A 24,590-nucleotide genomic window follows, 5' to 3' on the forward strand; every position below is an offset into this window, starting at 1 on the left:
TTTGCGCGTGACGTCAAGTTACCTTCCCCCTTTCCTCTCCCCGCTCTGGCCACGATAGGACGCCATGTTGACATCCCCTGAAAACCGGTTTTCACCCCCTATTTCTTCCCCCTTTTACTCTGGCGGAAACACCCTATAGGGAGCTAACAACTGGCTAGGGGGAAGAGATAGTCTGACGTCACGCAGCCGGCCCTCTCTGGTTGGAATTTTTGCGCGTAGAATACCGTTTCCAACCGTTAGGGGGGGATGAAACTCCAGTAAGAGATAGAACAGTGTGACGTTTCAGGGTCAGAACTGTTAATGTCATACTTATGGTAGGAACATATCACTTATAAACTTATGAAGTAAGCAAACAAAAGACCATGTGTTATATACAAAAATAATTTATTTTCTTTAATTTCAAATTTCACTCTCATGAGTCATGATTCAGAAGAACAGCGAACAACAAAAGAATAGCTGCACTTAATGTTCATCTACTTAATCTCATGAACAAGGCGTGTCGACATTCATTGGAATTTAGGGGCAAATATTTATTATAAAAGTCAAGAAAGACTTCTTCGACTTTGAAACCAAATTTCTGGTAAAGAAAACAAGCGGGATTGGTCACGGACACGTGTAACGTCACGTCTTTCCCCATACAAGTCTGAATCAAATGATAAATCATGAAAGTGGCAATCCCCGCGTTTCTCCATTCCGGGTGCGTAAAAACGAAGGAGATATACGCCTCATTGTACTTAACATCCGGAACCATGAAGGCAAACGCTACAATGACTTTTCTGTACAAGACAACGCAACTGAAGTCGGGATATTGTAGACATTCCGATACTAAACAAAGAAATCAATTAGCCTTATTCCTGATCAGCGCCACCTACCCATAGCGGCGACTTTGAAAAATACCGTAATCGGCAAGCCAATCAGATGTCGCTAAAATCTGGTGACGTCATTTTTGGTAAGACCCGGAGAGTGCCCGTCAGAGTGACGTCACCAGATTTTAGCGACTTCTGATTGGCTTGCCGATTACAGTAGTTCTCAAAGTCGCCGCTATGGGTAGGTGGCGCTGATCAGGAATAAGGCTAATTCATTTCCTTCAAAAAAAAATTATAAATTAATTAATTAATATATTATTAATTACAATCGATTCCAGGCCAGAAAAATTCTCTGCACATTGAATTAACAACAGGGATGTGATGTGGTTTGACGTAACAGTAATCTATCGGCCATTTTGGAAGCTCTACAGTGTCACCTTTTTTTCTAGGAAATAATTAATAATAAGTTATTAGCTCTTACATAATTATTTTTCATCACAGGTTATTTCATCTCTAACTTGCGAGAGTGGGCCACAATTTCTCGTAGTAATTTGACTTTTAACGGAACCGATTCGTAGTCACGGAAAATGAATGGTTTTAAAGTTCTCATGGTATAAGGACTTATAATACTTTCCAATTGGTCATCTTCGAAACCTAATAATCGCGTCACGAAACTAGAATGAGTCCGTCCTTGAGCTGATGGACAAACTGCTTGATATCTATCGATAACATTTTCCCCACCAATTTTGCTAGTATTTTCCTATGAAGAAACATTTAAATTAACTTTAATTAACTTTAATTGTAGTTTAATGGTAATAATATAATATACTTTGGATTGTTTTTCACATCCAGATAACGCTTGGTATTGCGCGTCCAAGTCAAAAACGGGTCTTTTTAAATTGCGATTTTTCTTAATTAAGGAAAAATAATTATGGATTAATTAATTAATTAATTAATTTAATGGGTAATTAATTTAATTTAATTTAACTGACGCACTTCTCTGACTAGAAGCTTTCTATATAGTTTTTGAGCGCCTTTATTTTGTTCTATGACACCCGAAAGTTTTTCTAATCGCTGCAGGATTAATTTCTCATCATACTCCGTCATTAATTTGCACCTTAAAATATTTAACAGACGTTATATATCTTAACTATAACTGTTCCCGTTAACTGTCCATCACTTTTTCCCACCTAGGACTGTTAGGCCTATTTTCTGTAACTTCATTTGATGTTTTCTTATGTTTATCATTCGGTGTAAGTGGAATTAACTCTTGTTTAATTGTTTTTAAAGATTTGGGGGCTAAAGTATCGCTCTGATTGGATGAGAGACTATCTTCGTTGTCGTCGTCATCTTTTTCCTCAATTGTAGTTGGTAATATAGTTTCGTGTTCATTTGCGCCCGAATCGAGATACGATAACATTGAATTAATATCCACTTCGGTGTTCATAGTAAAATTAGTCGCGTCATCGTCAATTTTAATTTCTTCTTCATTTCCAATGTTCTCAAAATCCATTGGATGATAAATACTATCCATATTGGCTTAATTGTTTTTTAATGTTAATTAATTAATGCTTTGAAGCGTCATGGTCTATTCAAGGATGATGGGGAGAGAGACACGCCAACTGTGGAACGACTTGGGTCTGGTGGGATGATAGAAAATGGGGGAGGAATACTCGGGAAAATGGTGGGCGGTCTTCCTGATTCGTCTGACGTCGACCGCCCGACATTTTTCCGACTATTCCTCCCCCATTTCTAGCGTCCCACCAGATCTAAGTCGTTCCACAGTTAGCGACCCGATTTCTCTGCGACTACGTATCCCCCCCCGTCATCCTTGGTCTATTTTAGGCCTATTACCATTACTACAGTGAGCGATAGGTTCGTTGGAATTTGAGCTTCCTCCGATGTCTAAATTATTTTCAAAGGAATTATTGGAACAGTCGCTAAAAATAGCGTCTGGAGGTTCTGATTTAATATTAGTGATGAATTTTTCATCCTCTTTTCCTATAATTCTGTATTTGCTATTGCTACTCATGGAACTTATGGAATGATTTGAATTATTGTCGGTAAATATTGAAGAACTCCAATGATGAGATAGAGTCATTGTTGAGGATGATTGTGGTGGGGAAGAGGGAATTTCGTTTTTTATTACTATGGGTAGTTTTTGTTTTGATCTTTTCCCCCGAGATTCCTGGAAAATTCATGGAATTAAGTGTTAATTAATTTATTTATGGGGTTGTCTTAGAAATTTATTCATTAACTGGTATTGAAGATCTTCGTTCTTTTAGTTCAATGGCAGCCTGTATGGCGTTTTTCTTTGGTTTAGCACGTAAACCTTGACACATTGGTTCATCGGTAATGATGGGTATGGGTTTCTTAAGTCTGGGACCTTTTATTGGTCTTTTTGGATACGCGTCTATTAAATACAAGTTCCTCTTTACGTTAAATGTACTTCCTAATTTGCTTTAGCCGCAATTAACTAACCCTCTAGATTCATCTCTGGAACCGAGGTTGTCAAAGCCCACCATCCTGATTCTCCTAATTCAGCTAGACCAGATTTAAAGAATTTAGGGCATCCCGATGATAATGTTCCCGCTACTGTTCCTTGCCATGTATTAGTTTTTTTCCTAAATTATTTATAATTAACTCTTTGCCTAACTATAATTAATAAGCTATTATACTTTGAGCCAAAAAAGAGAGCCCAGTTTTTATCGATAAAGGAACAAATGTGATCTCTCCAATGGAAGAAACCACATTTTCCTTTGCCTTCAAGTTGCAAGTTAAAGATTGATAAGATAACAACTTTTGTCCTGCAATAGGTTGTTTTTTTTTAGATCGTTAATCAAAGTTTAAGTTATTTAAATGGATCTGTTTTAACCATGGTAGCTTTAATCTTTCAAGCTGTTCACTATTACTAGAGGAGCAATCCTCACAAATGAATTTGAAGAATGCGTCACACATTAAACTGCTTGGACGACCTGATTTTAGGCAATCTTTAAAATAGGCCAAAATAATGCGGTGAGTGATATATTGTCAAGACAGCATAGATTCAATGAAAGATGAATTACCCAAATGAAACCGTTTCTTGCATTCTTGGCACGGTAACATGTAGGGGCTGATTTCACAAACTTTACAATAACACTGATGTTCCATTTAAATATATTTAATTTTTCGGTAAAATTTTACTTGAAAAACATCCAAAATAATGAGAAGATTATTACACGCGAACTCCGTTTGCAATGCTATATCGTAATTCAGTAAAATTCACTCATTTCGAAGCATGCTGATTCTGATACGTTCAAATTTGTAGCAGACAGCATCAAAATATGACGTTTATGGATTTCCGACCAATCATTTAGCTCGGTGCTTATCGCGCTTTATTTTTGCGCGGGATTTTGTTCGGTGCGGTTCTATGGAAAATTTGGGAAGAAAATTGGATAATACACATTAATTTCTGCAGAAATCTTGTAAGTAATTTCGTTTTAAGTTAAAAGAATTATATATATAGTTATTAGCATGAATTAAGTTTGTATGAAATTGTAAATTGCATCCTTTGGAAAATGGTATGTGATCATGCATACTTAAGCCTTTGCGCCCACGTGGTAGAATTAGTTTTGTTGTTGGAACAATGGAGTTGTTTTATTAGTGCGTAGTTTATGTAGAATGGCAACCAAATCTTGTATTTATGGGCTACAATGACTGTACTTGCCTACAGGGACTGTACATTCTCATAATGAATAGAGGAGGTGGAGGCTTTGGTGGTAAATGGCAAGGACGGTCTGGTTGGCGTCGCGGGTTTGGGGGTCAAAGAGGAGGACCCGGTGGTTACCGGCGAGGCGGGTTTCGTGGTGGACGTGGGTCTAATTACAACGCAAATAGAGAAGCGGGTAACGATCCCAGGCCCTCAACATCCGCGGATTCGGACATATTTGATCCTAATGATCTCAGCCAAGCTGAGCCCATGGAAGTAGAAACAAATAAGTCTTCCGGACCATACATTGGCTGGAAACTATATATTCAAGATCAGGCATACGAAGCCGGTAGCCCTATTTCTATCAAATTAAAAGCCACTGAAAAATACTACAAAACCAGGACACAATTTAGTGAAATTACTGAGAAAATAGAAACTGACCTGTCGTTTAAATTGGATTACAAAGACTTTATAACGGACGAAGATGTTCTAGAAAAGTGGCCCGATGTGGCGAACGATATTCGGGAATCTCCAGAAAAAACTTTAGACATTTTGGGTCTGGCTATGCATAGAGTTCTCACTGATCTAATAAAACCGAAGGACCCCGCGGAAACAGCTATAGATTATCCAAAAGTTATAGCGAGAATTATAAATTACGACCACGTTGTTCCGTTAAGAAAAATTAAATCCAACAACCACGGAAAATTTGTTACCGTAGAAGGAACAGTTGTTAAAGCTAGTAACTCCAGACCACTATGCCTGAAAATGTTATTTCAATGTAACCGATGTAAGAAAGAGTTTACATTGAGTCAACCCTATGGTAAATACACACCGCCCACTAAATGCGTCGTAAGAGGTTGTAGAGGACAGTCGTTTCACCCAATCACTAACCAACCCGACCTAACCGAAACTACCGAATGGCAAAATATCAAACTCCAAGAAATAGTTTCAAGTCGTAAAAATGGAGAGGTGAAAAACAGCGGTGACATTCCCATTTCATTGGACGTAGAACTGGCCTTCGACCTGGTTGATAGCTGCGTCCCTGGAGACGTAGTTTCCGTTAGTGGTACCGTTAAAGTTATGATTGAGGACGTGAAAACCAGTCGAGAAAAATGCACCTATCGGTTGTACATCGTGGCAAATTCTATCGTAAATAAGAAAGCAACCAATGAAAATATTGTAGTATCAATCAACTCCAACTTGGAACTCTCGAACATGGACTTGGAAGCTGTTCGAGAGATTGTCTCCGAAGATAACTTGTTCAAATTATTAGTCGCATCCCTCTGCCCATCTATATACGGCCACGAAATGGTCAAAGCCGGGTTGTTATTGACCCTCTTCGGTGGCACATCCGGGAAATTCTTCAGCGAACAGGAAGTACCTGTTCGTGGAGATCCCCATATTTTGATTGTTGGCGATCCTGGGTTGGGTAAAAGCGTCATGTTGCGTGCGTGTAGCTTCGTTTCACCTCGGGGAGTTTACGTATGCGGGAATACAACTAGCGTCGCTGGTTTAACCATAACCCTAAATAAGGAAAACGGAAATGATTACACGCTCGAAGCTGGAGCGTTACCACTGGCTGATTTGGGAGATTGTTGCATCGACGAATTCGATAAGATGCCGCATCACAGTTCCCTTTTGGAGACCATGGAACAGCAGTCAATTAGCATAGCTAAAGCCGGAATGATTTGCAGTTTACCAGCAAGAACGTCTATCATCGCGGCAGCCAATCCTGTTGGAGGACACTACGACAAATCAAAAACGGTGTCTGAAAACTTGAGAATGGGGAAAGCCTTGCTCTCCCGTTTCGACCTAGTGTTTATCTTGATGGATAAACCCAACGTTGCCATGGACTGTAAAGTTTCCGAATACATAGTACAAATGCACGATCCCGGAAAGAAGTTGAATTGCATTCGAGCCGCTGATCTTAATGTCAGTTTCAAAGACACCGCCTCGTCCAGCGGAAACCTTAGTTTTGGCGTCATAAACGAAGAACCATTAATAAAACGATTAAAGTATAAAGAAGGAGAGGATTGCGATTTAATTCCTCATCAATTAATTAGGATGTACATCGCGTACGCCAGGAAATACGTCCATCCGGAACTAACGCCAGGCGCTGCGAACGTCCTTCAAAAGTTTTACATGGAACTACGAGAAAGACTCAACTTCTCAACATGTACACCCGTAACTAACCGACAATTGGAGTCTTTGATACGTTTAACCGAAGCCCGTGCTAAATTGGATCTAAGAGAAGAGTGTACCGAACAGGACGCTGTCGATGTAATTGAGCTGGTAAAACACAGCATGATTGACGTATGGTCGGACGAATTTGGTACTTTGCATTTAGAACGTTCCGAACACGGAGCTGGATTAAGCGGTCGATCGAAATCTTCCAAGTTTATCGCGGCATTAACGAAATTATCCGAAACTAAGAACACCAGTATCTTTTCCGTCGATGAAATGAAGGCTTTAATAAATGAACTCGGACTTCAAGTACCGAACGTGGCCAACTTTCTCGATAGCCTGAATAACCACGGATATATTATTAAAAGAGGACCCAAACTCTATAAGTTACTTTCAACCGACTTCTAAAATAAAATAACGCTCCATTTATATGTAAACATATCCCAATCCAATTGTTTGTTTATTTGTTTAAACTTTGGTACAAAATTTATAAAGCTTTATATATGATTTTGATTAAAAAAAAATCTCAAGTGTATACCAACATATTTAACAGTAATATTCCCTCAAATATTAAAATATAATTAATTAATTAATTAATTATAGTTTAGATTTAAGTTTGGACATCAGTTTCTCCAATTTCATGGCGCGTCCCATATCGCCTTTCATCTTCAATTTGCCAGACATGAAGGCCGCTGTTGGTTTTAAGGTACCACTGAATATTTTAGTGTAGGTTTCCGCGTCGGTTGTGAATACAACGTCAGCCTTTTCCGACGGTTCTCCTTTACCAACTGAACCACCGGCATTCTTTAAATCAATGAAATAGGTTCCTTCTTCAGCTCCTGGAAAGATTTAAGGCGTTATAGTTGTCCTGGTTCATTTAGTTCCAAGGATTTTGTACCTTTAACGTGAAACGAGTAGAGAGCCGAAGTTTGCTTAACTAAATCCTCGTTTAGCAAGCCTTTCACTTTCATAAAGACGGCCTCAATACCGTTTTCACCAGCACCACCACTGCTTGATTCTCCTCCACTAGGAACTCCTTTTGCGGGGGAAGCAGCGGCTACTTCAATCAACGGAGCCGCGTCTTTCAAATCCTCGTCACTTAGGAAGAAATCGGTGACCAAAGTGTTTCCTGTTCGATAATAAAAGTTTATTATGCGCGTTTTGAAACAGTTTCTTTGCGTCATGTACCAGGAGCAACCGCGTATTGATCCATATCGGTAATTCCAGCCTCTTTCAAAATTCTTTCGTCAATGAAAAAGTTTCCAGTACATTTTCTACTATCTTGTGACAAAATATGATAAGCGGCATCGGCCAGAATGTCGGGTTTACGACAATTATTGGCTATGTCCTTTCCGCCTAACATTTCCATGGCCGCGGTTATAATGGCGGTTTTAGGCCAAAGGGCATTGACGGCGATACCGTCACTTCGAAACTCTTCAGCCATTCCTAAGACGCACATACTCATACCATACTTTGCCATTGTATAAGCTGAAATTTAAACAGTTGTGAGCAAACCATCACCCAAGGTCAAATGACCGTCCTTCATCTTACCAACATGATCCTTAAACCAACGAGGACTCATTATTAATGGAGGACTCAAATTTAATATATGGGGATTGGAGGATTTCTTCAAATGAGGAATGCAATGTTTGGACGTTAAAAAGGTGCCTCTTGTATTTATATTATGCATCAAGTCATAGCGTTTCATTGGGGTCTCTAAAGTACCAGTTAAGTGTATAGCGCTAGCGTTATTGACTAAAACATCTATCCCTCCAAATTTTTGTACAGCGCCTTCAACTGCTTTAGCTATTTGTTCTTCTTCCCTTATATCTACCACGCATGGTAGAGATTTTCCACCCGCTGCTTCAACTACAAGACGCGAAAATTTTGATTTAATCTTTATTAATAACGGCGATAATTATGCTTAATTAATTAATTAATTAAGTAATAACCTTCTTTAGCGACTGAATATATCGTGCCAGGTAATTTAGGGTGCTCTTGAGCAGTTTTGGCAGCGATGACTATATTCGCCCCATCTTTAGCCGCTTTTAAAGCAATGGCTTTGCCAATCCCCCTACTGGCTCCAGTGATAAAGATAGTTTTGCCAGCTAATTTTCTATTTTATATTTATAAGAAATTTACCGTACGTTCCTTATATTAAACTTAACATACTTACCCTGTGTTAATCATTTTCCTAACAAAATTAAGCAACCCTTTGATGTAGAAAGATGAACTTGAAGAAGAATTAAGCAATGTACAAACCCTGAACCCGGCAACTACTACGAGAATATAACTGTTATCAAAAATATAATGAACGAAATGGTCCAAAAGTCAAGTTAATTTTTATTGATAAAGTTTATATCAGTGAACCCCGCCTCTTTATGTCAAATTTAAATAGAATGACAAGCTATTCAGGCACTTAGGGGGTCTGCTTAGCAAGATAGTGGTTCACTCTGTACACATGTACCTATGAACAACCACGTAGCAAATATCACAAGGTCATATTACTTATATCTATGGTTATGGGTCGAATAGAACACTACAATGGGGTGGGGGTGCGGGGTCACGATTTTAGCCTATTATTTACCTCAGTTCTTGACTTAAATAAACAAGGAGATTTAAAGTCTAGTAAACATTTGTAATTTTATAACACCGATGGCGCTAGTTTTTTATTCATGACTTGCACTAAAGAAAGGCACGCAGTTGTTGGTACAGTTTTTTATTGGCTATTGAAAATCTTTTACCATGGAGTAATATTACAGTAGATATAGCTTCAATGTAAGGCACCTTTAAGGGAAATGTATAGTTTCGACTCCAGTTACACTACTCCATGGAAATGCCAGTGTCTGATACTAGCGACACCACCGGACTACTTTTTTTCTTTCGTGAGTGAATGACGTCACCCATCCCTTGCGGCCTCGAAAAAGATCCCCCGTTGGTTTCCCTCCAAATCGACAGAAACTTTAGCGCCAACTTGACGTGAACGTTTTTAGTCGCGAGCGGGGATTCTTTGCGCCAAATTTTTGTGTGAATGAACGCGGATAGTTTGCAAATGTTTTCTAATACTAATCATCACTATTAACCTAAAACGGACAATATTTTGCGCCAAATAAGTGTAAGTACGATGCTTTGATTATCGACTTTTGCTTCAATTTCGACCGTTCAAGTCCTAGGCCTAACCTAAGCCTTAAAGCTCTCTGAATGACCGAGGGAGCCGGAGTAGTAATAGTAAACACGATTACCCCTCTCTCAAGCCTTGGTTCGGTTGTAATTGTGAATGATAGGTGATTAATTAGCCGCGAATGATAAATAATTGATGCAAATATCTTGCAAATAACTGTTTACCTAAGATTAATCATCTTTAATACGCTGTTAGGCGTTAGGCTTAGCGTTAGACTTGCCTTAGTCCGTTATTTACATTTTGTTTCAACTTGACGTATATCTAAACGTACAAAGTCATGACCTTATAGAATTGTCAATCGTTTTTCTTCCTTCAGGTTAGTGTTTTTAAAATATACCAACACGGATAGCGGGAAATGGGCTTCGCACAGCATGGATTTGAAATTGTGCCTAGATTCTTATCACCCGCTAAATCTGAACTTATCATTGTGATTGAGCATTTTGGCTCTGAAATTTGTACTTCTTACGAGTCCCATAAGTTCATTAATGAACTAAATAACTTGGAATTATGTTAACCGCCATGCCAGTTTGCGAAGACTCTTTACTTTACAATTGTTGTACTTTGGATTCTACCACCAAGAATCATAGAAGTTACCCGCGTCACGCTTCTATTGATGTTAGTGGTGTTAGACCTATACCAATCGCGAACCCAGTGGCATCCACCGTAGGATGTCGAACTGTCGCGGCGAGTGTAATTGTGAATGGTGGTGGAGGTGTTACCAAAAACCACAAAAACTGTAAATTACCGCGAACCCCACCTGGATCTTCTTGTCAAGCATTGAGACACGCTGTAGCCGCGTTAAATCGTTTGGATGACTTTACTTGTGTCAAAATTGGATCAGGATTTTTCTCCGATGTCTTTAAGGTGAGTGTTTATTTTAAATTTCAATCCTTTTTTTCCCTTTAAAACCTCCTACGTTGATTTATTTTCGGCCAAACCAATTGGCTTTTCGCTTGACTGAGTTGAAGTATAGTTTTTGGGGGAAAACGTCTAAATGTTCCTAGATTTTAGGGTCTTATGAATCAGCTGTTAGATATACTACATTTTTTTTATTGTTAAGAAATTCTGGCGAGAGTGCCAAAATGTTTTTGTAGACACTATAGTTTTAAAAAAATATCGGTAGAATAGAATGTTCTGGAAATATTTGGCAGTGTGAACCACTTGGCTTTTAGCCATTATTTTTACAATTTTCTATTAGTGAGACATTTTGAAGATCGTTGTCGAGGTTTTTTTTTTGTTTCTCTTGAAATCTTCAAAGAGCGAAAACCTCTTGAAGGTGACCCGAACTCTAAGATATATAAATACACATCGCGAGTTCTTAATTCTCACTTGCACCTAATCAAACATTTATTCAGGAAGTAGTAGAGAGAGAGAGAGGCTCATGAGGAATTTTTATTTGAATTTTAGTCTTAATTAAAAAATAAAAAGGAGTGGATGAATTTTTTAAGGAAAGTTCAAGTGTTACTTCCTCATTTTATAACATGATGTATATCATAACTTAGTCTTCTTCCCCTCTTGACTGAAACTTTTGACATTTTTTATTAAAAGAAAAACGAGTTCTTTCGTCTTTAAGACTCATTGGAGCGTTTTAGGATTTTTTACAGAAAAATTAAACCTAAATTATTTTAATTAGGAACTTTCTAGTAAACAGTAGACCCCTTTAAGTTAGTTAGGCAAGCTTAAATAAATATTGACTAGAGGTTTCTTTAAAAGTCAAACCGCCTACAACACGGTCTCCATCATCATCATCATCATCATTCAGAAATATTTTAAAAAGAATTGGTAGCTTTTCCCAGAGATGCAATGCGATGGGGTGTTTTTCTACTTAGTTAAGGGGGGGGGATGAAGATTAGGGTTGCCCTAAATTGCGTCACGTGTGTTGTATGGGAATGTTATAGATTGGGGATTGGGCTCAACACCAAGAGAGACACATCCTGTGAGTCATCAAAACCCAATAGAAAATCAATTTCTGATATAGCATAGGGGTCTCGATTCTATCTTTAGGCTTAACCACCCGGCTCTACACATCCATCCCCCTTATTATTGTGGGCTCGCCTGTCATAGAGGTGCAATTGAGATCATAATCAGAGGATGTTCCATTTGTAAAAATAGGCGAAATCCATACCATGTAATCAGAGTGTAAAGATAAAATTCCATTAGATAATCGGATATTGTGTCATTGGGAAATAAATAATATTTGAGGAAATAGGCGGACGTATTTCGTAGACAATTCAAAAAATCTATTCTAGTAATGGCGTAGTTAACCTTCAGTAGCGTCAGACCCTTCTTGTCAATAGTACTATCTGCCATTTAATGATGAATTTGATTTTGATGTCAAATTATACATTAACTCTGTTTAACTTTCGATTTCATCACTTCCTTGCTAATACAACCTTCTTCCGTTTTGCATACGGGAAGGGGGGAAGTAAAAATATATTTATTTATAAAATAAAACCCTTTTTATATCTGTTTACTCAAGTCTGACATAAATTTGGACTTCACATCCGTTCTTTATATCCAAAAATGATAACCAACCAACCCTTTTAGGCAAGACAGACAGACAGACAAGAGGGGGCGGGGATTAAATAAATATCGTATATAGTGGTGGCACCCCGTCTTAACTACCCATAGAGTGTAATACAGTCAAAGGCAGGTAGGTGCCATTACTCTATAGTCATTTTTATTTCCCGCGGCAAGGTTAACAGACAGTGATACTATCGAATACGTAATACGTAGAAACTTGATGATATAAATTTTTAACTCTTTGAATATGTCATGGACGTTTCTATAGGGGTTTATATATTAATATAGTTGGGGAATTTTTAAACTTAAGGACGAAACAGTTAAAATTAAGTTAATTATACGTTAAAACTTAATATCTTAAAGACAATTGATTCAAGGGCAATATAAAAGCATGCTCCACCTTCTGGAACGTTTTTACCTCTCCCCGAGTGACGATTATGTCACGGAGAGGTATTACGCTGGACGTTTCTGTCTGTGTGTCTGTCACAGTGTTCGCAGTTGGTAAATCTGAGCAAACGTCGTATATGCAATATCCGGGCCGCGTTCGCAGTTCGCAGAATACAATATTGGCTTATCCATCGTTAGGTTAAGATGTAAGCGGCGATCGGCTAAGGTTACGAGAAACGTCTATCCTCCTAATGGCAGGGCTTCAACCAAAGGTTCACGCAATTTTCTGTGAATCAATCGCCTTATACACCCTAAATTTAGAAAAATTATGAAAAAGGTGTTCGCTAGAACGTCAACAATAGCTATGTTTAAAATGATTTTAGAAATAAACCTCTTAAGTGGGTAGATAGCCCTCTTCTCGACTTGGAGAGGTTAATTTTGGTTTCCCCAACTTGTTTTTTTACTTAGTTTGCACGTTGATCTATTGTATTTAAATTAGATCAAGTATAGATTATATTTTCTTTTTAAAATTTATAGAAACTTATTTTAAGGGATATAGTTTAGGTGTACACCCTTATCGGAGTTTTTGACTTATTTATTACCTTTATATATTTTTAACGAAGAGTTTATGGTGTTCTTTATTTGCTTCGGTGGTGCTAACCGGGTTCTTCCATAGCTAACGGTCATGAAACAATTAAAGTCATTCATTGTTACCGTTTTCGTGATTAAGGACATGCCTATATCAGGATGCTCTTTATTTTTTTCTCTTCAATTTCCTTTAAGCTTGGCTCCCCTTTTTTCTTCATTTTTGTCGAGCCAGAATCCGGGCAAACAGCATTCCTAAAATACCTTCCATTATTCTTTAGCCCCCTAAGGCTTATTGAGGTGTGGTTGTGTGCAGCCTGGGGATTTATGATAGAGTATCCTTTATGGCGTATTTCCCTAAAATGAACCGCGTGGTGGTGGTGGTCTATGGCTTCCTCTTTGACTTATCCGTAAACGTCAAAGACCTATTACCCCCCCCCCCCCCCGAGTTGACCCCTCGCGACTTGAAGTCAAAAATTCCATGTTTTCTTTACAATTGTAAGATGCCCTTCCTTCCAATGTCCCTTATCTCTCGCTTTCACTTACCTATTTGGCACGTTGTTGTTAAATGGAACATTTTAGGAGAACCATAAGTTTATAAGATATGTTCCTTCCATAAGTTTGTCACTGGTAACTTAGAAACTGGAGCTTGTCATGAAGTGAAGGGGGGGGGGTAGATCATAGATTCGAGGTAAAGCGAAGACGCCTGGTTTTGGCGCTGTCAAAGGCTTAGTAATGCAGACTAAATAGGACCTAGATGGAAGTCCTGCAAAATTAACTACAGAGTGTGGGACTTGTCGTTCTGCTAGAATTATAGCTCGAGCTGTAAGTCTCTCCAGTAGTATTACGAAGTATGGGTAGTGTCATATTTATGGTAGGAGCATATCACTTATAAACATTGCAAAGGGATGAAGTATAGTTGTAACACATTCCATAGACTCGGGTGGCTCCGTCTGGCGTTGCCTTTTGGCGTCATGGAAATAACCTAACAAGGTAACCTCCAGCCTGTTAGTTGATCTTAATTTAATCTTCTATCGCAGTATAACCTCTCCTTCCCACGTACAAAACCTTGGTATTTACTTTGAAACGTTTTTAAGTGAAACAGAACCGGTATAGGACTTAAAACCAAATTAAAAATAAAATGCCCATTAGATGTATGAGAAAACGTTTCAATAGTAAAATAACTTTGTACAACACGTGTCTGATCGCGGCGTACCTTCTTCAATGTTTAAATTAATCTTTTTTCTATTTTACTTAAAACTCCAACCGGTTCCGACGACCCCAAACTTAATTACAATTAAGAATAGTGTTATTAAGTTGTAAATTAGCGCGCAGTTTCCATAGTTCCTTCAAAATTGAACTGGTTTTTAAAATACGTGAGCTAGATATCGGTTCTTTTATTAAGATAAGAGTTCGTTTCTTTTAGAAATGATTCAACTCTTTCTTTTTTAAATAAATATATATTAAATGAACTAAAGAAGATATTTGAATTAAAATTGCCCCGAATCTAGTTAGCTAACTAACTAACCCGGATAACCCTTTTTTTTCCCTGGAGATATTTTAAATATATTCAAGGGAGAAAGTGCTAATCTATTTGTCTTCTTTAGACTGAGGTTATCGGTAAAATTTGACCTTGGAATGTATAGTTGAAATTCGACGTAACATTTCATTGGATAACTATTTGGTCCAAGGATGAATTTCCTATGGTTTCTTATAGGCAGCCTATCTGTCGCTAGTTTAATCTCCTTACCATGTTTGACGTGAATTTATACCCGGTGTCACGAGAGGTCAAGACCGCCCATTGGGGCAAAAACAAACCGATATTCCATAAATTATGTGTTGAAATTACATTTTTTTTTCGTCTATTTTTCATTGATTGAATTGGCAACGGTCGCGGTATAAGAGAAAACGGAGAGTACGTTAAACTTAATAAAAATAGGCGTAAAAAGCAAGCCGTTTTACGCTTGACTAATTTTCCGCAACGTTCGTTGAAAATTACTATTTGAACGTTTAAATTTTATTACCGCAATTTATTTTATGCCGTTCTCCCTCCCAAAGGTGTTCTCACCGTTGGCGGTTTGTAATAAGACGGGTTTTTAGGTTGAGATTGGAACGAAGTGAAAGGCGGGAACTATGCAGTTGAAATGTCATGGTGCAAACATTATCTTGATGAGATTTTCATCCCAAAAAAATAAGTTAGTTTTCTGAAATAGCTGTTTAAAATCGGGTTTAAAAATGAAATGGTGGAAGAACGCAATCAAACATGGTTTGAAATTTATTTCTAACTTTACCAACCCTTCATTAGCAAATTATAAGACCGTAATTAATTCATTCTGTCAATTTGTAAGGAAAAAATCGTTCCATTGTTTTAATTTATAGCGGCATTACAATGCAAATTACGATTAGATCTTTGTCCGTCCGTCCCACTGGCAGAATTCTTAACCACACCAAGCTAAAAATACCTTAGAATCGTATTGAAGTTTCACTTCCTCAACTGATTCTTTAACCTGAGATGGTTTTCTTTTCCCCAACCCGTACCATACGAAGTCCAGCTTGCGTTCTTTGGTTAGCCGGGGCCGGCCAACAGGGTAGGGTACCTGGTCGGTTTTAGGCTAGCATTTACCTTCTGCCAAAAAACGTTTGATGATAGATTTAACCTTGAACCGTTCCAAGTGGCCTGCGGTGCGTTGAGAACGTTTGGGGAACCTTTTTATGACCCGTCTATCTTCCCTATCTATTCAATTCTTTTGTGTTTAGACGTTAACATACAGCGGTACAGCCATCCAAAGCTACCAAAGTTCCCCCCTAGGCAAAGTGAGGAATTTATACGCCCGAGGTTTGGTTTTTTTTTGGTTGGGAACTCAACTTGTGTTTCGTTTTTTGCGTACAATGCCAAATATAAAAGGAATTGGTCCCCTAGTCTCTAGGTCTAGGTCCCGCTGGGGTGTAGTGTATTTATTGCTTTCTCGAACCGTTTTGATTGAGCTATGATTCACTTATCCCGGTGGTCCAAATCTTGATGCTAGAGATGATGTGAACCAGCGTTTCTTTAACTTTAACCGCATGCAGTTCAGGGCAGGGTTGCCAGTGATTTGTTTTTAGAGCATCTCCTGTATGTATACAGGTTTGGAAACTAAATGAATGCATCCAAATCGAACAGGACTACCAAGCTTTTTACTCTCGGTCCGTTCTAGATTAGATTATGGTTCAATTACACTCGCAAATGGTTGGCAACACTTGTCCATACAATGATATAAACGGTACCTGTTGGTAAAATCAGGGTTTATTTAAAATTGTCCCAGAGAAGTCAGGGAAAATCAGGAAAGTCACAGTTAAGAACATTCACATCTCAGACAGGTGACCCAATAATTATGTCATAGTCGTAACACCTGCTGCATTTATTATTATTATTATTTTCTGTTATAATAATAATCCGTTATTATTTATAACAAAATTTGTATAGAGATGGATGGGGAATTGAAAGTAGAACAATCTTTATTGACTGACATTTTTCTTTTACTTCTTCTTCGTCTAAAAAAACTGTTCCCAAATATTTTCTATATACCATCATACGCCATCACTTTCTGCTCAAGTAATAAATTTTAAAACCTCTGGATGTATGTAGGACGATGCACCCCTAGTTCAGTCGAGTTTCTTTCTCTCTCTCTTTTTAAAGAAAGCATTTTATGATTCTATCCCATTCATCAAAGTTGTGTCAGCGGGTCGAGTAGATGTCGAGGCCCTAGAGAGTAGAGAAGTACCACGTGGTAACTTCTGAAGCTTCAAATAATTTTAAAAGAAATTCTTATGTTGAACTCAAAAATTTGTTTTCGTAAATAGATGCTTCGAAATATACATTTTAACAGACTTGCCAGGGTTCGTACGAAACCTGGAAAACCAGGATAGGTCAGGGATTTAAAGTTTTTCCCCTAAAATGTCAGGGATAGGTCAGGGGTTTCGTTTTGTATATCAAAAGATAATTCGAGCAATGATAAATATGAGCCAGGTGTTACCATGAAGTGGACTATGGCAAACACCCTAAAATGGTTAGGGATATTTTCCCAAAATTTAGTCCGGGATATGCTGCAGGAAAAGTCAGTGATTTTTCAATAATATAATTTCGTCCGAACCCTGCTTGGGTACGCTCGTCAAAATGTAATGCATCCTAAATTAAGGTAGCAAACAACTGCGTAACATTGAGGTTATTGGACATGACGTTTCTCTAGCATATCCGCCTCTCCTCCCAGTCTCCAACCAAATTAGTCTCCCAACTCGTGTACTTTGGGTAATTTTACGAAAGTCCCTAGATTGCACATGTTCAAGTTTTTCTCCCCTTATTTTCATTGATGGTATAAGTACCACGCACGCCAGGACGCACCAGTTGGTGTTGTGGCGGGGGGGAGGGTGACCCCAAACGTACCCTTTACGATTACAGTCATTCTATAAAAAAACCCTGGGCGTACTAGACGCGTGTTTGCCACGCGCCTTCTGCTTCCTGTTTATCCATCCAGACATGGCAGAGTCCCACTTGGACCGGGCCATGATGACTAGGCAGTAGGTCACTGGTCACTGTGGAAATATCTATTTCAATCCCTCTTTTCCATCAGTCCGCGTGGTACAGACGCGTTTGTGAAAATTTAAAAAAAGAAAAAAGAACTGAAACTTTGAATAAGAAAGCCAGCTGCCACGAAATCGAATACCGTCAGGAGGCCCCACTTGTATAATATTTCTGGAAATAAGGGGAGGGGGTGAAATGAATGGAACGTATCTTTTGAAATTTACTTGTTCCGGCACCCTGGTTCCGGCTATTTAAGTTTAGCTCGCTCTTTTGTAATACCACTATACCGCCGCTGCTGCCTTTAGTTTGTTTTTAAAATCAGGTTAAAATATTTTTACAAATTGATAGTGTTCACTAAATATTTTCCTACCGCCCACTCGGTTAGTTAGTTTTGCAGGACTTCCATCTTCCTGAATTATTTAGTCTGCATTACTAAGCCTTTGACCGCGCCTTACCAGGCATGCGTCGCTTTGCCTCGAATCTATGACCTACCTCACTCGCTCACTTCATGACAAGCTCCAGTTTCTAAGTTACAGTGACAAACGTATGGATGGAACATATCTTATGAACTTATGTTATTATTTATTTGATTGAATTTGCAATTGCTCCAACTGAATTTAGACATTAGGCTTAGGAACTTAAAATTGTTTCGAAACGCGATGGACTTAATTAGATTTGAAATCATTACCTAACAATTATTAGGGAGTTCGCCAACGCTAAATTATGATTCTTATGACGGAATTGTACCATTTATATTTAGAAAGTTGTTGCTCTCGCGCCTTAATGTACTTTTAAAATAAATGTGCACCGTTTTCGCTCTTTCTTTGTTTTTAAGTAGGAGCTAATGGTTACCAAATTATTGTATAATTTTGACCCGGTTTTTTTCCTTTTTTAACTACCTCTGTTTGTTTCTAACTCTCCCACCTTTTTCAAGTTTTTTCACCTCGAAAATGTCACGTAATTAGTGGGTTTTGGTTTGCCTAATAGTCCATAGTTGCTACGAGCTTTATGTTTTTAAGTTATTTCAAAATATTTTCGAAGCGATTACCTTGGGGAAATGTTAAAAAGTAGAAGTGGAACGTCGTATGTTCTTGCGAGTTTGAAATGAAATAGGCTTAAGTATTACCATAAGTTTATAAGATACGTTCCTTCCATAAGTTTGTCACTGGTAACTTAGAAACTGGAGCTTGTCATGAAGTGATTGAAGTAGGTCATAGATTAGATAGGTAATGCGACGCCTGGTGAGGAGCTGTCAAATTTGGGCTTAGTAATGCAGACTAAATAGGAAGATGGATGTCCTTGCGAAACTAACCGAGTGTAGTTAATCAATTCTCACTTGTCGTTCTGCTAGAACTAGCTCCTGTTGTCTTTAGTGTTACGAAGTATAGGAACTTTCATACTTATGGTAGGAACATCACTTGTAAACTTATGGTATTACCTACGTAATTGTCTAATATATGAAACAACGCATTTATTGTCGTAGTTAAAAATAAAACCACGAATACATACGTGGTTTTTGTTTTTAACGCAATAATTTTTTTCTTTTGCGTTTGCCAAATTCCACGGTGACTTTGTAAGTTTTCCGTATAACAAACGTTTTGTTGCAAAAGTTATATTACTCTATATATTATTTTTTCGTCATATTTTTTTCCCGAACAATAAAATACGAAGCTTCTGCTTGCGTTCGTAATTTAAGCTACGGTTTTTTGTAAACATTTTTTTTTTCACCATTTAAACGGGGTCAGCACCGGCCGGCGAATCTTTGTATTATTGGCACTTTTCCATTTCTGTAGCCGATCCATCCATTTGGTAACTTTATCCACGATTTTCTCTTTCTGTATTTGAAAGAAGGAAAGTTTATATAGGAAACTAACTGTAACTCGTACGTACTAGTGTCTGCTTTTTGAGATGGTTGGTGGTGAAAGGGGTTTCATGTAGAGGTCAATTGACCTGGTTTTCCTATACCCCCTGGTGCTAGTGAAAGTGAAGGGATTTGAGTCTGACTTGCGCAAAACATTTTAAAATATTTATTAAAAATAAGTTTAGTATAGTCTATAGTTTCGTTTTTTAATTACTCAATTATTGTAAAAGCAGACGGAGATTAGACTTTGATCTGTTATATAGTGTACCCGTATATAATTGCCGGTGGTCTCTATAGTGACTTGCAAATAATTTTTCAATATACAACCATCACCCTATCTCCACCGTTTTTACTGGTTTTTTTTACAAGATGATATATAAGAAATTTCTGTGTGATAAAATCTTTCTACTTTGTACAGCAGTCTCTTTTTATTACAGAAAATCTTGTACATATGTTTTATGATATTATCAGATGAGGAGAATTTATAGAAAAATAGAATTCTTTGTTTTATGTTCGTGTTTTTTCAAATAAAAAGAAAGAAAAAAGGATTTTCATTATAAACATGTATCCACTTTATCTTTAGTATATTCAATATTTATCGTGATTGAATTTTGGTCTTTCCGATTTTGCCAAACGCATTTGGACATTGGAAACTATTGAATTTATTCATTTGATTCATTGATTTACCAATATTTCGGTTTGGTTCAATAAACGACACTATGATATGTATCTTCTCTTTAAAAGCTGGCCTAGGTTTACAAACCAAGGCCTAAATTTAAGCCTTAAGGGAGTATATAGTTGAAAAGGGGTTTATATTAATACGCTTGGATAATGCGAACCCATTTAAAAACGAAACTACGCTTATCTGAAATTGCCGCAATGCAATGCAATCCAAGCTTGCGTTTATTGTATTTAACTTTCGTGAAAGAGAAAGAGTGAGAGAGATGAGGCAGGATTTTCCCAAAACTTTTCTATTTGCTTCTTCCTTGAATCGATTTTTAAAAGTCCCTGCTGACATTTATGAAACGCAAAGGCTTAACTCTAGTGTTTGAATCTGAAATGCGAAAAACGTGTAGATGTATATATTAGATTCTTTAATAGTAGTTTATCACGAAAACTAAATCGTATAGAGTTACTTTGCTCCCGTAATTTTGGCCTACTTTTTACGATTGCGTGAATAATGATGCATGATCTACTTTTTCAAAAATAGCAGACTCTCTTTATTATATATATTGTAAAGTTTGAAAGTTGTTTCGGTTAAATGCGCGGAATGACAAGTGTTGCCAGTTATTTACGAGTACAATTCAACCGCAACCCGCAACAGACGGAATTGTTGTAGTTCTATTCGATTCAGATCATTCAGTTCCAAACCCGAGATTCTCTCTCGGCAAATTACTGGCAGCCCTGAAGCGTGTACCAATCATGAATTGAACGATGCCCAGTCTATAACTAATTGTCCATCCCAAGAAATTCCAATAACATTTTAAATAAGGAAAATATCTCCTCATAGCTATATTTAGTAATTTTGATCGTTGATTAAAGCTGAACTTCAATAAAATATTCGAAGAGATTTATTTACTATTAATTTTTATTATCTATGAATATTGGCCACGACCTTGTTTTATATAAAAAAAAAACAATTCCATAAAAACCCTTAAAGGAAATTTTTCTCCCCAAAAAACATAATGATAAGAATCATTTTAATAATTGGAATAGAATATACTAAACTCCCCTACTTCTACGTTAATATATATTTTCAATTGTCTTTCGGTAGAAAAGGAAAATCAGAACTTTCTTTATTCGAACATGATTTTGATTATCATTTTTAGGCGATTATTTTCCTTATTTGAAAAAAAAAACAAAAAATAATTTTTTCCCTTTCTCTTCGTATGATTGGCTCGTTATGTGTCACGTGATGTACCCTTGGCGTGTGTGTTTGTGTGTGTTGTAGGGTGAAAGGGGTTCTACTTATAGACGATTTATTTTCTATTGTTTTCACGCTAATGACTTTGATTTTTTTTTTTTTACGAAAGTTATACGGAAAATTCAGGTCATTATCAAAAAAATAAATAATTCGGTGGCTTCTGCTGTATAGGTAACTTAACTTCGCAACGGATTGGTAATTTTTGGTTTTTAAGGGTCAGTTTTTTCCTCCATATCGTTATTGTCCGAGAAATATGAACGGTTTGCGTTATGGGCTTAATGGTTCGATTATAATTGGATACATCGACCTTTCAAGGACGTATTGTCTTAGTCCTGGGGGTATATGAGCTTATTTTAGACCTTAAGAACAATCCGCCTTATTCCCAATGCATATACCAAGGCTTAACGCGTTTTCTAACTGAGAAATCTGGGTCGAAGTGATGCGTCGTTTGCTTCAGAGTTGAACATATTGAAACGTTTCTTCTGTGAAGCAGACGACAGTATGTATGATCCAAATTTGTCAGTTAAAAATGATCCCGCGTTAAGCCTTGTCAAAAGCATCGGGAATAAGGTGGATTCAGCAGAACGAGACAGCTTTGTAGGCCCGTATTAGAGTAAGATCCAATATAGGCAAGATTACTTCTATTTTACAGTTTAGAGACTTAATTTTATCTATAGAACAATTTAAAATTAAAGATAAACTAGGCTAAACTCTATCTTTATCTGATTTTAGGGGAATAAATCGCTTTAGCAAATTACAAGTCTCTTAATTTTAAACGACATTGAAATTTCAAACTCATTAGAAAAGCAACCAGGAACTACATGCACACTCAGTTTGGTTTTGAAACGATATGTACTTGTGGTACAAACAAAACCGCGATCAACAACGCAACGAGTATAAATAATTTGCATTAAACGAAAGCGTAAGCTTACCCTGAAGGTTGCAATTTCGTTAATTACCCCTAGCAGCGGAACAGAACAGAACCTTTCCTTGGAAGCCTGTATTAAATTTGCATAATTCGCTCCTGGGACATTTAATACGTGATTAAATTTTTGTTTTCTCTCTCTTTTACTTACGCTTACGTAAGTGGGCGAACTTGAATCACGTCATCAACATCATCATCATCATCGTGAATTAACAATTAGTTTTGCCCCTTTTCCAATTTTTAAGAAAATTAAATGTCTTTTAATCAGCTTGGTATCGCCACTAGGAACATAATGACATTATTGTTATTTTTGTGTAATTGTGTGGGTTGGTTTTTTTTTATGAATCTCTATAGTTGTGTCGCCCCTTATGGTGTGAAAACTTAGTGGGTGGCTATATAGTTTTGGTTTTTTTGGACACAATTCGACTCCCGACCCGAGTCTGGTTCTGATTTCTCGTAATGATTATTTAGCGAAATTAATTTTTTGGCAACTTGACACCCCTGGGAAATAGAACTTAAGGAAGCTGTTTATAATTACCGCCACGGCTAATAATGTACAACGACATCAGATTTGATGTTCTGCTCTGGTACAGTAATTTAAAACCCACCTTTATGTAATTCGACGCCCCTACTAAGTCTTATGGATGGTAGGAGAGGCATGGGGGAATAACGGGTCTGAATGCTTTTAATCAGCTTAGTTAAGCTATGCGGTGTTGCTGTTGGTGTGGATTGGGGTGAGTTTTAATCTACTTTTGAGTGGTTTTAGTCCCCCCCTCCTTTGGGGCGTAATATTGTTTGCCGTTGTAACATGATTTATGGATTGAGTTAAAGGTGCTTTAATGAATGAATGAATTCTTTGTATTATCCGTTACTAAAGTACTTGGTGCTGTATCATGTTTACACTTAAGTTAAAGAAACTAACAAGTGTTGTTCATCCATCCTTATAGGTGCCTGCCTGTTCAATGTATTAATAAGTAAAGGTCCTTACTCCTTAGACTTCATGAAGAAATTCTGGACTTTTAATTTAATGTTACCACTGTTATGGTATATTTATTCTTTACGATGACACTGTTCATTAGAACACAGGGTCTTCTGCTATTATTATTATTATCACTTTCGCATTCTTGTTTCTCGTTTGAATGAAGCTGAAGTTTAGAGGTATAGACTATTGCATAAATTACATGCGGGGAAGTGTTCCAACACACAGGCAGGAGGGTGGTCACCCCTCTTTGGTAATTACCCTGGCACCAACCAAGAGACTAGCCGACTCGCGCCAGTTGCCTCTAGGTTCTAGGGAGATAACCCAAGAAGGTGACCTCCCCTGCCCATGTGATGTTTGCTCTTCTCTTAATGGAATAGTCTATTACTTTCCTTAGCCCTTATCTACATTCACTAGTCCTCCACGAATGAAATTAGTTTAGCAAGTCCACTCCACTCGAGTTAATCCACCCACGCCACGCCACGCTGCATGGGACTTAGCCTCTAATTGGCTTCGATTGGCGTATAGCGCGGCTTGGTGCATGGAGCCTCACCATCTCTACTACTTAAAGTGGGTAGGCAAAAGGAGGATTAGGAGGAGGGGTTAAGGGTTGAATTACCGCCAAATTCCTATTATTGAAGAAAGGAGGAAATGAGAGTAACTGTGCCGCTCTTAATATTATTATTATTTGAGGTCAATTTGTGTTCTCGGCCTCTCTCTCTCCAATCTCCATTCTATTCTATTGTCCATCTAAACCATCCGGGATAAAATCCTTATCAATGTTCTATGCGTTATTAGAAATAAGCTTGGCTTATTGGGTTTATAAGGCGGACAATGCCCTCTCTCTCTTTTCTTGCATTGAGTTGCGTGTGATTTACATTTGAAGGAAATTTGTTTATACAGGGTGTTTGTGAAAAGTCCATCAATAATGAAAGGGCGTATTTATTGGGCCATTTTGAGTCGAAAATGTTCTATGACATTTTGCCGTC

General features: G+C 37.6%; 4 protein-coding genes and 2 long non-coding RNA genes across 8 annotated transcripts in view; 3 read left to right on the plus strand and 3 right to left on the minus strand.

Moving 5' to 3' along the window:
- The window catches only part of LOC149588567 (uncharacterized), a 92,312-nt gene that overhangs the window by 26,561 nt on the left and 41,161 nt on the right, over nt 1-24,590 (minus strand). The gene's annotated exons all lie outside the window — the stretch shown is intronic.
- Nucleotides 368-4,237, minus strand: Atac2 (Ada2a-containing complex component 2). The gene is made up of 12 exons (XM_089862377.1): nt 3,872-4,237; nt 3,682-3,796; nt 3,485-3,613; nt 3,288-3,430; nt 3,065-3,219; nt 2,661-2,994; nt 1,997-2,345; nt 1,803-1,923; nt 1,636-1,716; nt 1,325-1,566; nt 1,133-1,251; nt 368-825 (listed from the first exon to the last, which is right to left on the minus strand). Exons 1-12 carry the CDS (start codon nt 3,954-3,956, stop codon nt 470-472), a joined length of 2,229 nt encoding a protein of 742 aa, XP_089718503.1. The 5' UTR covers nt 3,957-4,237; the 3' UTR covers nt 368-469.
- LOC149588571 (uncharacterized) overlaps nt 2,463-24,590 on the plus strand; it is a 167,776-nt gene continuing 145,648 nt past the window's right edge. Inside the window, exon 1 of the long non-coding RNA XR_016379915.1 lies at nt 2,463-2,517. This is a non-coding gene — a long non-coding RNA (uncharacterized LOC149588571). The remainder of the gene's footprint in view (nt 2,518-24,590) is intronic.
- LOC149588572 (DNA helicase MCM8-like) lies at nt 4,151-7,211 on the plus strand. The gene is made up of 2 exons (XM_089862376.1): nt 4,151-4,270; nt 4,519-7,211. Exon 2 carries the CDS (start codon nt 4,537-4,539, stop codon nt 7,084-7,086), a length of 2,550 nt encoding a protein of 849 aa, XP_089718502.1. The 5' UTR covers nt 4,151-4,270; nt 4,519-4,536; the 3' UTR covers nt 7,087-7,211.
- Nucleotides 7,104-9,379, minus strand: Hsdl2 (Hydroxysteroid dehydrogenase like 2). Of its 2 annotated transcripts, none has more exons than XM_089862382.1 (7): nt 9,266-9,379; nt 8,855-8,957; nt 8,631-8,794; nt 8,230-8,547; nt 7,867-8,166; nt 7,577-7,807; nt 7,104-7,517 (listed from the first exon to the last, which is right to left on the minus strand). In XM_089862382.1, exons 2-7 carry the CDS (start codon nt 8,866-8,868, stop codon nt 7,276-7,278), a joined length of 1,269 nt encoding a protein of 422 aa, XP_089718508.1. In that variant the 5' UTR covers nt 8,869-8,957; nt 9,266-9,379; the 3' UTR covers nt 7,104-7,275. The 2 variants fall into 2 exon arrangements, with proteins under 2 accessions (XP_089718508.1, XP_089718507.1); XM_089862381.1 differs by having other exon boundaries at nt 8,855-8,971; nt 9,266-9,297.
- cdi (serine/threonine kinase) overlaps nt 9,635-24,590 on the plus strand; it is a 44,652-nt gene continuing 29,696 nt past the window's right edge. Inside the window, exons 1-2 of one of the 2 annotated variants that reach the window (XM_089862374.1) lie at nt 9,635-9,793; nt 10,176-10,723. In XM_089862374.1, the coding sequence (XP_089718500.1) occupies nt 10,367-10,723 (357 nt within the window). In that variant the 5' untranslated portion in view covers nt 9,635-9,793; nt 10,176-10,366. Of the gene's footprint in view, nt 9,794-9,910; nt 10,724-24,590 lie in introns of those variants that run through there. The other variant, XM_089862375.1, reaches the window with a different exon arrangement.

This window comes from Phalangium opilio, unplaced genomic scaffold (genome assembly GCF_054372755.1).
Source record: "Phalangium opilio isolate 3A_F unplaced genomic scaffold, DU_Popi_V2 ptg000540l_1, whole genome shotgun sequence".
NCBI lineage: Eukaryota > Metazoa > Arthropoda > Arachnida > Opiliones > Phalangiidae > Phalangium > Phalangium opilio.

Excerpts from the sequence above, each read along its gene's own strand:
- LOC149588572 (XM_089862376.1), top strand. The coding sequence starts at position 4,537 with ATGAATAGAGGAGGTGGAGGCTTTGGTGGTAAATGGCAAGGACGGTCT.
- Atac2 (XM_089862377.1), bottom strand. The coding sequence starts at position 3,956 with ATGGAACATCAGTGTTATTGTAAAGTTTGTGAAATCAGCCCCTACATG. Across the intron at positions 3,797-3,871 it reads CAAGAAACGGTTTCATTTGG|ATTGCCTAAAATCAGGTCGT; the intron begins GTAATTCATCTT and ends CCTATTTTAAAG. Across the intron at positions 1,717-1,802 it reads GAAAGCTTCTAGTCAGAGAA|AAAAATCGCAATTTAAAAAG; the intron begins GTGCGTCAGTTA and ends TCCTTAATTAAG.
- Hsdl2 (XM_089862382.1), bottom strand. Across the intron at positions 7,808-7,866 it reads TCAATACGCGGTTGCTCCTG|GAAACACTTTGGTCACCGAT; the intron begins GTACATGACGCA and ends ATTATCGAACAG. Across the intron at positions 7,518-7,576 it reads CTACTCGTTTCACGTTAAAG|GAGCTGAAGAAGGAACCTAT; the intron begins GTACAAAATCCT and ends AAATCTTTCCAG.